The 14,675-nt window shown below is 40.7% G+C and overlaps 2 protein-coding genes across 8 annotated transcripts in view; one reads left to right on the top strand and one right to left on the bottom strand.

The window, feature by feature from the left end:
- The window catches only part of angptl1 (angiopoietin like 1), a 20,603-nt gene extending 11,223 nt beyond the window's left edge, over positions 1-9,380 (bottom strand). The window contains exon 1 of the mRNA XM_015392990.1: positions 9,075-9,380. The gene's annotated coding sequence lies outside the window, so the exon portion shown is untranslated. The remainder of the gene's footprint in view (positions 1-9,074) is intronic.
- ralgps2 (Ral GEF with PH domain and SH3 binding motif 2) overlaps positions 1-14,675 on the top strand; it is a 145,419-nt gene that overhangs the window by 105,756 nt on the left and 24,988 nt on the right. For all 7 annotated transcript variants that reach the window (XM_015392982.1, XM_015392985.1, XM_015392988.1 and 4 more), the window contains one exon: positions 14,139-14,276. In XM_015392982.1, coding sequence (XP_015248468.1) covers positions 14,139-14,276 — 138 coding nt within the window. The remainder of the gene's footprint in view (positions 1-14,138; positions 14,277-14,675) is intronic.

The raw sequence follows: 14,675 nt of genomic DNA, 5'->3' as shown, positions 1-14,675 counted from the left end.
GTGAGTAGAAAATGAAGGCTAATCATGTTTTGGGTGTACTATTCCTTTAATATAATATCAGAGGTCGCAGCACATTAAAGCAGTGGAGACTTCTACTCTGCCATTTTCTCTCAAATCGCACAACCCCAACGGGAAAACAACCCCACCCTACGCTTCTATTCAGAATTATGTTAAATGCTGACAGGGATGCTGGGTAACGGACAATGTTTGCGTCACTCTCACAGGGATGAGAAATAAAGCAAAGAATCTCTGATGTCTAACTCTCTGCACCATCATTCCTCTACCGCGTCTGTTCTGGTTCTGTTTAATTAACAAACCAGCCAGAGTTCTGTTACTAAACCTCCATTCATCTCCTCTGTCTGTGTCCAACTGTTCGGTCCTCCCCTCCATCCCCTCGCGGTTAAGCCACGCCTCCACCCTGAAACCCGGGTCCCGTGCGTCTCTCACATGACGCCATTGTGGTTCTTCAGGAATTCTGGCAGTTATGTCACTTGGAACAATGTTGAGAGAGGACCAGATTGCAGCCGGTGCTGCAGCTTGTTAGCGTGCATGCAAGCAGGCTACATGGCAGCGTGTGTACGTTTCTGCGGCTGTCTGAGTGATTGAATGCTCCGAGTGTTTGCATGACTATCCAGAGACGTTCTTCATCTTCATAGTGTTTTTCTAGCAGTGTGTCTGACAGCATAACCAGGTACTGTATCCTAGCTGACCTCAGTGAGAGCTCCTGATGACTTAAACAGCAGCATCAGATCTTCTCTGTGTCCTTTCTTCTAATCCTAGCTTAGTACAGTTGCTGTTTAACAAGATGCATCAGAGTTCAGTTTAGAGGTTCATAAATGAGAGGATCACAGTTAGAGTTCATCCAGAGCCACAGATTCATTTCACTTCCTGCTTCTTTTTTTTTATTCCTCTGACGCTGTTGCTTCGACTATGAAGGGCCTCACGTCTTTCATGAAACCAGAACATATCAAAGACATTCCAGGATATGCTGAAAGGTCACATGAAGGTGTAGAGTTTAAAATGCTTCCTTAGAACTGGCATTTCATTGAGCTAATGATCTGAATCTGATCAACAAGATCTCTTTAATATTCCAAGTTCCAAATCGGCGTCCGACACATTGTTGTGTCTTCGCAAGTTGTGCTCCATACAAAACCTTCTGACACTCATTCCCGAGTAATGTGGAGCTCCATGGCGGCTCAAAGCATCACTGATGAGTGTTTTTCCTCTCTTAAAAAGTTCGATAATCAATGCAGAAAATGCTTCAAGTGCAGCCATTGCCTTTTGTTTTAGAAATAGTTTGTTTGATGCCGTCTTCATCCGCTGTAAATTATTTTTCTTTGGCGACTTACTTCATTTCCGGTACCGCTACATATTAAAACAACAGCCGTACTTTATTTTCATTTAGATGGCAAAACAAAACTCAAACGCTGTTGATTTTCTATAAATTCGATTTTTCATTTTAAAAAACGGAAAAACAGAAAAACCACATGCTTGTTTTGTTTTTTCGTTTTTGTTTTGAAACGAAAAAAACCAAAGAACGAACCAAAAAAAGACTCCATCAACGCAACTTCAGTTGATCCTCCCTAAGATGCAAAAAGGCTAATTTCCTTTATCATTTTGGCTGCAGTCAGTCATCATTCTCTATTCCTTCCTCTCTGGCAGCTTCTTACTCTTTCCTTTCTCTCTTACTCTTCTTAAAGCAACCTTAAAGTCCTTATGGAAGTTGGGTGCTGGAAGTAGTTAAAGGATTTATAGAACCTAAAACAGCCTTTTCCCCCTGAAGCTAAAGTGAATTATTATTCGTCTCGTTGGCTCGGTTTTACTGAAAAACATTATTTATTGTCATAATATCTTGGTGCAAGTAGTGAAATCATGTCTGGAAAAGTGGATTTGCTGTTCATTTAGCCCGGCTTGTGTTTGGCAACATCTGAGAACATCTCTGCTGTGGCTCCAAGGTCTCATCCCTCGCTAATAACTCTCTGTTTGATCAAACGGGTTCGAATTCATAATTCCTCACTTTTCCCTTCCTGCTTTTCTCTGGGATTTAGTCCCTTGAATGTAAAGGCAACTATAGGGTCCGTCTGAAGGGTTGAACATACTTCCTCTTCTTATTTGACCACAAACACTCTTTACAGCTTGAAATCCGATCCAGATGAACAAAACCGTTTTTTCTCTTTGTTTAAAGCAAATAAAGGTATTAGATTCTCTTCAGCTCCAGAGATGCTCTACTTTGATTAATGGTTTCCTTTTGTTTTCCCATTTATTTCCAGCTTAAGATGATCTGTTTTCTAAGGAACAGATTTCCCTCCTGTGTGGAGTCATGCTTTAATACTTCAGGGTCTCTTGACTGCTTCACACAAACAAAAGCAGGCTTGCATATTTATTTCCTTACATGCGCTGACGTTTACACCCCCGGCACAAGAAATGAAGTGATGTCAAGATAAACGAGCTTTCCACAAGGCTTTTGCCACGCTCCATTTATCGTAGTTGTGCACTTTATCTCGAGACTAACCGTATCTCATCCATCTTGAGTCTGTGTGTGGCAGCTGATTCTGTTCATGGAGACTGATATTTCATTATTTTCTGGATGTTGTGCAAGAGGAAATGAGAAGTCATTTAGCATCCGGCTGCTTCGTTTCTTCCAGAGAGGAAAACTAGCCCTGACTCTGTGTCGAAGGTGCTATATGAATGGTTGTTCCTCACAAAGGCAGCCATACGGCACTCCGATGGCCTCTTGTTACTCTGTATTTATTGGCGTTAAGCCTGTGAAAACTCTGGTATCATTTGTTACTCAAACAAATTGATTAATATATGTACAGTTTAAAGTGTTTGCATAGAAATCTGAATCAATGAGGGTGTTTCTGGGTTTTAAATATGCACTTTTGGAATTAATAATCATGAGTCCCTTCAGAAAGATTGTAAAGGGTCAGATGCTGATCACCCTGTAGGTATTCGAGTATTTTATAATGCTGCTAGCCAGATATAGCTGCTGTGACTTAAAAGTCGAAAATTTGAACGAGCCACTCAGCCTCAGCAGATGGCCGCTCACACTGAGCCTGGTTCTGCTGGAGGTTTCTTCCTGTTAAAATTTAGTTTTTCCACTTCACTGTCGCTACAAGCATGCTTAGTGTGAGGGATTGCTGAAGAGTCAATGAGTCGATGCAATCAGCTGCTTTTCCTTAGATGGAAAACTTTGAATCAATCTGACCTTGAGATGATTTGTTGTGAATCGGCGCTATAGAAATAAACTGAATTGAAAATTCAATTATTATATGACAAAACATTTTTAGGGTAAAGTATAAGCAGAATATTATTCTATTCTATAAAACACATCAAAAGTCTCCCTGCCGTAGCCAACATAACGGAACATAATTGAAGGCGTGTACAATAATATCTGCTATTTATTTCAATTATTGATTTCATGGTAGTTTTGAACTTCATACATAAAAAATGCAAAAAATGCTTTTTTAATCCTTTTCTCTGAGGAGGGAAGCTGCTATTTAGTGCGTTTTGTTTGGCTGTTTGCAGGATACCTGCACTCTGCTGCTTGTCAAAGTCAGTCGTCCTCATTAACGTCACCATTGCCTCAATGAAAAGCAGTTCTTCAAGTCACACGTCTTTTTAGACTTCCCATGTTTTAGGGAATATTTCCAAAGAGAGGATTTAGTTGCATAGCAACAGGTGGGAGAGGGGCAGTGCTCCAGTACTTTATGTAATCTAGTCAGAGGAAACCGGTACACTGTCCAGGAATAAAAGGTATTGTGGAGGATTTTTTGAAAGATTCACCCTCTCCATTTAAAAAAGAAGCACTGTAGTCGTTCCAATGGGTGCGTGCGAGAGCGTGCACGAGCCCATTTCTCCTCGTGCACGCTCTGTTTGAAAGTTACTGTTGGCATTGCTCATTCAAGATACTTTCCTAAAGAAGATTTGCAATTTTTCCACTACGTCAGATTAAAAAATGGGGACAAACACGTAGGACGGCCTTAAGTTAACATCCTCCACTATACCTTTAACATAAACGTGTTAATAGTAATATTACAACAAGTTGGCTCTAACTTTGTTATCATATATTAATAGAAAACGGCCTAAAAAATCCTTTTTAACAAGTTGTTTTTGGATTTTTTTAATTTACTGCCCTATGTGTGGAAACACAGAAAGATTTATGTTTTCTCCTCCAAAATCCTGTCTGTATTGTAATAGTTTTGGGAGTCCTGGTGTCGGGATGTCCTGCAGAGATTTACAGCTCTGCAGCCTGATTTTTATATCCACTCTGCTAAGACACCTCTGCCTCCTATCTGCTGCTCAGACTTTCCCACCTCCAAGCCATAAAAGAAGGAGAAAAACACAACCCTAAAACACTCATTATTGCTTGCAGAGGGTAAGAAGAACAAAAAAAGATAAGACCATGTCTGGATAAGCAAAAGGTGAAGATTGGGTATCAATGGAGGAATAATTCAGTGTTCTGTGTCTGAACATCTGGATATAAACGTCCCCCCTGCAGAACATCTGTGCATGATGCCACCCCCCACCACTACTGGTCTAAGGAGCGAGTTGACTACATTACTGATCGTTTTTCACAGTTCTACAAAAGGAAGGAAGTTTGAATTGAAATAAAAGATGGAGGGAAATCACAGCAGAGGAGCAGCTTTGGAGAGGAACGCAGCATGAGAAAACCACCGACTTCATAAAAGTATTAATGGGTGGAAATAACCAACACAAGCACACAATGACTGATGAAGAATAACAAGGAAAACTCCTGAAAAGGCGCCCTAAAAGGAAGCGAAATCCTGCTTCTAATTGCATCGTATTAAAGCTGCTTCAGCTTCTTGTTTTTTGTTTTTTATATTGTGTGAGAGCGAAGGTAAAAAGTAAAAAAAAAAAAAAAAAAAAAGGCAGAGGTTAAAACAGTTATATACAAACATTATAAAACTTTACGCTGCATGATTCAGTTTGACATTTAAATGTAATAAAATGTTTCTTCCTCCTGGCACTGATCATTGCTGAGCTGTTGTCCTTAGAATGTCTTTAAGGCGCTATACATCACAAAGCTTTAGAGAAAAACAGGCTGCAAAAAAGAGCGTAACGGTTTTAACCTCGATTCTATTTTAGAATAAAAACTTAAATGTTGAATTAAAGAAAGTTTCTTCTCCTCTTGCTCCCCCCCTCTGGTTGGCTTCTTGGCTATAGAGACTCTAAAGATGTGGGCTGATGTTGGGGTCAGAGGTCTATAAGTGGGATTTGGCGTGGAGACCCTCCCTTCCTTTCCTTCAATCAGTCTTTGTGGGAAGCAGGTCTCCCTCTTTCTCTTTATGCACGGCTATGGAATAATAATATGTTCTGCGGTATCTTTATGGGGCTCCAGTGGCTGAGGTTCATATGAGGATATCTTTCTCTCCTAAATAGGCGGGTTTCTTCTTCCTAGAAAGAATTATGATTCTTTTCTAATTTATAACCAACATCCTTTAAGGTGCTTTCTGTCCTGGACGCTCTGATTATTCAGATTGGTGATGTCACTCTGCTGCTACTGCTACCTGCAGCTAAGTGAGAACACATTTGACCCCGAAAGGGAGGACTTTGATGTAGGGCTGCAACTCATGATTATTTTTAATTGATTTACCTGTCTGTTTTTTTTTTTTCTATTGATCGATTAATAATTGGACGGCTAAAGGTTCCTCAAAGGAGATTTTTTTTACAGAATTAAACCAGGTGAAACTAAAACTTTTCCCCTTGAGGTTTTCTGGATGGAGCAGTTTCACATAAATAAAAGATATTTATGTAATTTTTTACAATTTTCTTAAAATTCCTGCTCTAAGCAGGTTGTTCTGTCACCTAAAGGCCTGTTTTAGAGCCTCTATGCTCCAGTTAATGATTAATCGATTACTGAATTAGTTGACAGTTATTTAAATAATCAATTAACCACAATTAATCCGATTAATTGTTTCAGCTCAACTTTGATGTAAATCTAGGGACCATTTCCTGGTTCTACCATTTTTGGGGGCTTAGGGCTTTGGTTTAGAGCTTAGGTGTGTCTTTTTAGTTTTTATTTATTTATTTTACAATTGACAAAACAGGTAAACAATTCAAACTTCTAAGAGGCTGTAGATTCTATAAAACAGACAGACAGCCCTTCTTTTGATGTTTAATTTTGGTAAATTTAATGGAAACTAAGTTTTTAAACGTATTCAATGGACCAGAATAAAAATACATGAATAAGATAAATAATAATAAATTGAGAACATCCCTCTGGTTCCTCTTACATCAATCCTGGATAACTGAGTTGTTCTGCACCTCCTCTCTGAATGTGGTTGGTCTTTTTCTTGGGTGGCTGATCTTTAAAAAAATAAAATGCAGTGATTCTTTTTGTGGACCTCATGGGTTTGTGAGGAATACCTGAAAGCTTTAAGCACTTAGTGTAGTTTAGTTTTGGTTTAATTTGTCCCAAAGTCCCAACGGGAGATTATTAAACTAAACTGAGCTATAATTATTTAACTTATGAGCAAAACATGGACTAAAACTGGGTCTAAATCAGGTGATTAAACTAGAGCAAACCAGGATTAAAGCTCAGTTAATAAAAACTAGGTACATAAAAAAACAGATCTTTTGATTTTATCCTACACTTCAGTCTCCATAGTGATAATTTAAGCTAAATGCTTTATATTTTATTCATATTTACTGAAATACTAGATTGCTTAAAATCTTCATTAACTTACAAAGTGAATTATTTTGGTCCAGAAAAAATACGATGCAATTAAGATGATGTTCCTCGTAATAACTGCTCAGAAATCCCGGTTATTTTTCAATATCTGGTGCGGGACCCCCCCCACCCCTGCTGCTGTCAGTGCAGTGAATATATTAGGTGGGCTGGTGCAAAAATATGGACTGGATAAAAAAAACCTGTCATTATGTGTTAGCACTAAATCGCGGACTGGATTTTTAATACCGTTGTATTTTTATTTATAAATAAGTGGAATGGAGTAGAGTTTTAATGTCCGTCGTATTTTAGCGTGAAAACTTTTGGGTTATGGGGTGTTGCTTTTTAGAACCTGCACGCTCACATGCTTGAAGAGAAAATGTAGACTTTTGATTAGTTTTTAACTTTTTTATCTCATAGTGTTTTGGTTTATTACTTCCTGAGACGAATGAATGTTTTATGTTTTTGTTCTACATGTCACATGTCCGGGCTGAGACATTAATTAGCTGGTTCCTCTCTGAGTTATTTCTCTCCCACTGCAGCCAGACTCCACTGCTGAATATCTGTTCTTCTGCTTTAAATCCAAACACCTTTCTCTGTTGCTTTATTTCTTTCTTTATTTCAGCCCCCGGTGTCCTGTGTGATGCGGTACCCAGGGTGACGGGTGGCTTCTAACTTGGACTGGTTTGACCAAATCTTTCATTCTTCTGGAGGGCAGTGAGGAGAAAGCAGAGAGCCAGGAGAGAATTAAAAAAAGTTACCATGTATCGTTTGGCTTAACGCTTTAAAGCTCTCTGATCCAGGAGGCGAATCGTAACCTCAGACAGACTCGTTTTTATTTCTCCTCTGAGTCGCTCCTAACCTTCTGCCTCTTACGTCGATCAACACATGCATCCTATTAGCTGGATCAGAACAGAGACGCTCGTAAATTAGCTGCGTGAGCTCTGAGCTCTCCTGTCCAGCGGCTCGTCTGAGTTACATGCCTCCTGGGTTTTTACCCCGACCCCTTTGGCTGACCCCCCTCTCTCTGTTGTAACCTGTCCGTCCAGCTGTGTCCAGACCCTCGTTAAGAGTGAGCTCCATCGGGTGACTCCAGGGTTTGTGCTGCAACCTTGTTGTTTTTGGCTCTTTGTTCAATTTAAAGCTTCCATAAGTTGCTGATTGCCTTCTAGCGGTGTTCTGTGGACGGACCTGACCTCATGCGGTCTGCAAGGCCAGATTAGTGGTTTTAGTGGATCCAGCATGCTTCTGTGGAGCACACAAACGGTAAAATGTGATTATATGCATGCCTGTCACCCGAAGGCCGCAGCTGATTGTTGCAGACCGATGTTGATTTTCGTAGCGGCGTGCAGCTGCAGCAGCACAGCTGGATGGGCTCCACCACATCCCACCTGACTGCCGTCATCCAGGAAGTTTTCACAACTTGAAATAGAAAAGGAGTCCAGCAGGAGGTGGAAGGTTAAGAGGATAGTGAGTTTATGTTTGGTTTGGTTCTAATGAGCCATTTAGAGCCGCTCCACCCTTCCTTCTTCCTCTCAAGGTCCAGGCTCCTGCGCCCCGGCACGGAATGTTCTGGCTGTGCCTCTGACCTCCTCTTTATCTTTTTTAGCTTTTTCTCCTCCTGCTCCAGCCTGAGTTATTGGAGTTATTCCTATTAGGATTTATTACTCCGAGGGAAAACCGAGGAAGTTATGAAATATTTTCTCAGCCTCTTCTTGAAGGGCTGTGTGCGCGTCCCTCGGTCAGTTCTGGCTCTATCATCACAGCAGACCGGATTAATGTGGGAACATTTGATGACAGTAAAGTGTGAAAACGCAGCATGTTGATGTTGGTCTTTAAAACAATGTGATTGAAGCATCTCTCATCTACAGGGAGTGAATGATGAGCTGCTGGCTCTCCTTATATCAGCTCACAATGGGACGTCCTGAAAACCAATCTGTACTTTGTTAATATAAACCTTTTGTAAACTGCTCTTTTGCTCCACTTCAGAGTCAGCACTCAGACGGTGCTGGGTTACCAAAGATAAAAATGAACTGTGAAGAAATAAACAATCCTGCAGCAGGCCGTCTGATTTCTCCATCTGATCCTATCGACATCCTTTGTGAGTGTTGGCGGATGTGTTTAAATCGCATTCCTCTCCCTCCCGCTGCCTGTATTCAGGCTTAGTCCTTTAGATTTTGAACCTTTTAAACCGTGATGGGATCCTTAGCTGTGCTGCGTTCATAAAGATGCTGCACACATGATATCACAGACTAAAGCGGCTCTGCTAAGCGTCTGCAGCAGGAGCCTCCAGTCACGAAACGTCTCGCACAGCTGTAACAGCTGCACAAACACACACACACTCAGTCACACCATTCCCAGCAGAATCTTCTGCAACTTTTACCTGCGTTGACAGCAGTGGTGGGTCGGTGCTGGTTCGGTCCGGTTATGGTTTAATGCGCCTGTTGTGTTGAGGTTTCATGGAGTCGAGCCGCTCAGGAATCATCCCTCTTCGTGTCTCCGTCCGTCTTTGTCCCAGGGGTCTGAGCTGCTCCCCCCTCCCTCCCTCTGTCCCGTACGTAGCAGCGGGGCACCAGGCTGAAGCTCAGGGCCCTGCTTCCTTAAAGGTGCGCCTCTCTGCCCCGGGGCTCAGGCTGGGGCATGGTTCAAAAGCCAGCCTCTTCTGCAGACTGAGGTCCAACCGCTGATGCCTTGAGCTTTTCACAAAGGGTCCGGGGGAGGGAGGGAGGGGGAAAGGGGTAAGAGGGTGTGGGAGATTTGCTTTTTTTTTCTCCCTCTCTTGCATGGTTATTTTTTTTTTCTTGGAGGGGGGTTCCCAGCCTCCATCTGATGTCACTTTGAGGAGAAGAAACTCCAAAAGGAGAAAAACAGCCACTTCATTCAGCTCCTCAACAACAGCAGTCATGCTTCTCGTTTGAGGAAAGGAGTTTTAAAAGAAAAACTGCGTCCTGAGCTGCAGCTCTTGTTTAGCAGCCATCTTCTGTAGCAACCAGAGGGTTTGTTTGTTATGCCGCCGGGGTCTTCGGGCGCCTTCCTGTCCAACAGCTGGACACAAGCAGGCAGATAAAACTGATTTGTGGCGCTAAAGCAGCAGAATGCATGCCACAAGTGTTGCCTCAACTTATTGACAACTTGTTTTGTTTCATCATTTCTGCCATTTGCATTTCTGGGACCTAGAAAGATGGATGCTGAAATGATCGTCTTTATTTCTCTGATCTTTTATGGATCTTTTTTTTTTTCACCACGTGTAAACGCGTTATAACCATGTTTCCTGACCACAGGTTCCCTGAGCATGACTCTGCTGCGCTGATGTGTGGATTTATACATGACTAACGGCTGTTATGTTCACAGTAAAGCAACTACAGCAGTTAAGCTTCCAGAAAGTATCTTTCCCTCCTCCCCTATGTGGCTCTAATCATCCCTTACAGCCTCCAAGTTCCTGTAATCTGATTCTCACTTTCCCACCATTTCTTTATCTCAGTTTATTTCATATGGCTCTGCTCTGTATGCAGGTCTGAGTGCTGGAAATTATGCAAACCCTTAAACATTTTTACATTTTATCGAATTAAAACCAAATTTCTTTTGTTTTTGGTTTTTTTATAGAATTTTATGTGAGAACCAACTCAAATTGGCACATGCCAAAAAGAGAAAGATTGAAAATAAATATATTATGCATCTTTTATATTGTTTTCTAAATAAAAATGAAAAGGGCTGCGTGCATTTGACGTTTGCGTAAATTTATCGGCGTCATTTAGGGCTGAAACAAGTGATCAGATGAATCGATTATAAAAATAATCGTCAACTAATTTAGTAACCAATTAATCATTAACTAAATTATAGAGACATTAAAACATGCCTTTAGCCTAAGGAGCTTCCCACCTATAGTAATTATACCAAGATTTAAAAAAAAAAAAATATAAAGAAGTTACATTTAAGATTAAAAAAAAAAAAAAATTTCTGTCCGTCAATATTCTCTATTCAGTGGAAAAGTTTAGTTTCATCTGTTTCTAATTTCATAAAAAGTCTCCTTTAAGGAATCTTTTGCTATACAATTTTTAGTAGATTAATAAAAAAAATAGATTAATCGATTTACCAAATAATGGTTAGTTGCAGCCGTAGTGTCACTACAGCTGCTAGTTATTTTTTTTAGATATGCTCTGCAGAATTTAATGGAATAGAAATTTCCTTTACTGTCCATATATGGGAATATTCAGGTGTGCAAGTGGTAACGTTAAAAAGCCAATAAAGGAAGCATGCAGGAACAACACAAAACACCAAAAAACCCAATAAGATGTGGGATCCATGCGGAGATGAAAGTACTTTAAGCTTAGTTTGATTAGAACGACCGTATCTGTGAATACCTGTTTCCCTGTTTTGTGGCTCTCTTTACTTTATTTTATTTTGATTTTAGTCTTTACTTTAAATAGGCTGTTTTAACACAGCACTGTTTAGCTTTTTCTAACATCTTCCTCGTAGCTTTGGGTGAATCTGAATGTCGTCCTGCTGGAGGATGAACCTCCAACCCAGTACGATTGGTTCTGCTGGAGGTTTCATCCTGTTAAAAGGGAGTTTTTCCTCTCCACTGTCGCTACAAGCATGCTTAGTGTGAGGGATTGCTGAAGACTCAATGAGTCAATGCAATTAGCTGGTTTTCCTTAGATAGAAAACTTGTGAACTCTGGTGAACTGTAAAGAGCCTTGAGATGACATGTGTTGTGAAATGGATTAAATTGTGAAATCTTTTATACACCATGGTCCACTATTGGAGTGATGGATTTGTTCACTTTATTGTTTTTAGATTTGATGCCTAAAAAGTTTACATTTGGTCTGATTAATCCAAATTTTTAACATTTCCAGTCTGTCCTAAATGTTAGTTTCTACACTGTCTCTCTTTCATCAATGGTTCCTGCAACTCCTCCACTGAGTTCTCGTTGAGGATAGTTCAACTTATTGTCAGATGATGCATTGAACAGAACGCTAGCAGACGTCTTTAGCTTGGAATGCTGTTTTATAGCCTAACCCTGCTTTACATTTCCCAACTTTATTCTTTGCTGATGTTGTAGAATGTTAATCATCTCTGAGGGTTTAAATCTTCGGCTGTATTCATACGGAGATGATACCGAACTATTTATTTACTGTTATCAGATTAACAGTAGTTTGATAAGAAAAAACCAGATTCATTTGTGTAAATAAAATAATAGAAAAACGTGTGTTCTTTTCTTTGCACACAACAAAGCTGCACTTCTTTGTTTTGCCTTCTTGTCCTGGAGTTGAGCCATTAGTTTACACAAGAATCTGAGAACGGCTCTGTTCTCCAGGAGGATAAACATTTGAAGGTTTTCTTCTCATCTGCTCGGTGATAAACTTTGCACATCTGTGTTTCATCTCTCCCCTGGCGTGTGAAAGAAACATTGAGCAAGACAAGCGTGTGTAAGACAGACAATATGATCAGACTGCTTCTGAAATGCGCTCATCGCTCATGAATCCGTCCGAGCGGTGGGAAGCGGCTCCTGGGTTTGTCCCTTAATGTCCTTATTTATGGAGTCGGTCCTTAACAGCCATTGGCCGTCAGATGGAGGAGCTGTGATTCAGTCAGGGAGCAGAAAACGTCTGAAACGGCTGGACTTCCACTGAATGAAGCTGCTCACACTTGAATTAGTAAGCTAGTATATTTCATGTTGTCTAATCTGGTCTTATTTGAAGGTTTTAAGCCTTTCAAAGTTAACTATACGCATAAACATGATCAAATATCTCCTTTGGCACAATGTTTGGCACTAGATTTCACTCGTGATAAAATGGTCTTCTTCTAATCTGGAGGAAAGATGCTCCTTCACTTCAAAATCACCTTCCTGTGTGGGCGCCGCACATTTTTTATTGTTTCCAGCTTTTATTGTCATTACACTGTCACAATTACAGAGCAACAAAATTAACTAAATTTAACCCATCCCCTTGGGAAGCAGTGGGCTGCCATCGCTCTGGGAGCAGTGAGGGGTTAAAGGAATAGTACACCCAAAACATGATTAGCCTTCATTTTCTACTCACCCCCATGCTGAACAACACTCTGGAGTACTTTTTTGATATCTCAAATGCATCTGGAGATCTGGGAGGCTTCTTGCTGTCTGCTGACATTCAAATAATGGAGGTCTATGGCGCCCGAGACAGAAAGGTCCATAAAAGTCCACAAAAAACGTGTCAATATTCCTCCATACTGCTCGTCCAATGTATTCCAAGTGTCCTGAGTGGGTAGCGTCCAGAATTTACTCGAAACAAAGTCATTTAGAATGTTTTTAGAGCATAAACAGTAGTGTATAGGATTTCCTGAAAGCGCGTTCACGAGTCTACGGAAACCGCGGCAGACCAAACCAGATGAAAGTGCGCATTCAGCTCGGCAAAGAACTCATGCTCTTCCTCAACACTGAAGTCCTCAGACATTTTTCTTTCGTTGTTTCTTTCTTTGCACAGGTAAACAGCACATTTCTTCTTCTACGCTTGCATTATCGGCAGAGCAGACGCTGAATGCGCACTTTCATCTGGTTTGGTCTGCCGCGGTTTCCGTAGACTCGTGAACGCGCTTTTAGGAAATCCTATACACTACTGTTTATGCTCTAAAAACATTCTAAATGACTTCGTTTCGAGTAAATTATGGACGCTACCCACTCAGGACACTTGGAATACATTGGACGAGCAGTATGGAGGAATATTGACACGTTTTTTGTGGACTTTTATGGACCTTTCTGCCTCGGGCGCCATAGACCTCCATTATTTGAATGTCAGCAGACAGCAAGAAGCCTCCCAGATCTCCAGATGCATTTGAGATATCAAAAAAGTACTCCAGAGTGTTGTTCAGCATGGGGGTGAGTAGAAAATGAAGGCTAATCATGTTTTGGGTGTACTATTCCTTTAAGGGTCTTTGCTCAGAGACCCAGAGTGGCGGTTTGTGGGAGAGGGGCTTTAACTCAGAACCTCTGGATTCCAAGCGCAATGCCTTAACCAATAGGCGCCATTCCCCCGTTTCATACCTCAACAGAAGGTTGCTCACACTGAGCCTGGTTCTGGTTCTGCTGGAGGTTTCTTCCTGCTAAAGGGGAGGTTTTCCTCTCCACTGTTGCTGCATGCATGCTTGGTTTGATGGTTGCTCTGCTTGAATGAGTCCGGTCGCCACAAGCTCACCTGGAATGAACCAATGCTGCAAAGTCAGTGCGTCGATGCAATCAGCTGCTTTCCCTTAGAGAGAAAACTTTGAACCAATCTTGACTCTATGATTTAATTGTCTCTGCAAAGAGCGTTAAGATGACGTGTTGTGAATTATTGCTATTTTAATGAATAGAATTGAAATGGTTTTGCTCCACTTCTGATTGATTAAAGGCCCTTTAAACGCTATCAGCTTTGAAAGAAGCTCTGCTCCTAAATGCATCACTTCATTCCTTCTGTCTCCTGCTTTCCTTTAGGGATGTACCTCTCTGACCTGACGTACATCGACTCGGCCTACCCCTCTACAGGCAGCATACTGGAGAACGAGCAGAGATCCAACCTGATGAACAACATCCTGCGTATCATATCAGACCTGCAGAGATCCTGTACCTACGGTGAGACTCCCTCCTAACGTCAGACTCGTAGGTCCACATGTAATCATTGAATGTGGACGCCTCAGTGGACAGCTGTCCAATAACTTAGTCCTTTATGTGAGTCGGTGCTGATTGCGAATAAGGTTGCAACAATAAGTTGTACATGTACATGAATGAAAAAGAATGAAAAAGTTTTTAACCTATAGCCTATTTCTACAGAGGACATGTATTAAAAATTAAACAAACGAAATTATTAAAATATGAAATTAATATTTTATCAAATCAATAACTGTCACATTTAAAAATGTCTTTCTCTGGCGTCCACGTGTGTGTGTGTGTATATATATATATATATATATATATATATATATATATATATATATATATATATATATATATATATATATATATATATGTGTA

This window comes from Cyprinodon variegatus, unplaced genomic scaffold (assembly GCF_000732505.1).
Source record: "Cyprinodon variegatus isolate N-32 unplaced genomic scaffold, C_variegatus-1.0 Scaffold618, whole genome shotgun sequence".
NCBI classification, from domain to species: domain Eukaryota; kingdom Metazoa; phylum Chordata; class Actinopteri; order Cyprinodontiformes; family Cyprinodontidae; genus Cyprinodon; species Cyprinodon variegatus.
The sequence above is the reverse complement of the archived record's forward strand: the minus strand, read 5'-3'. Positions and strand labels throughout refer to the sequence as shown.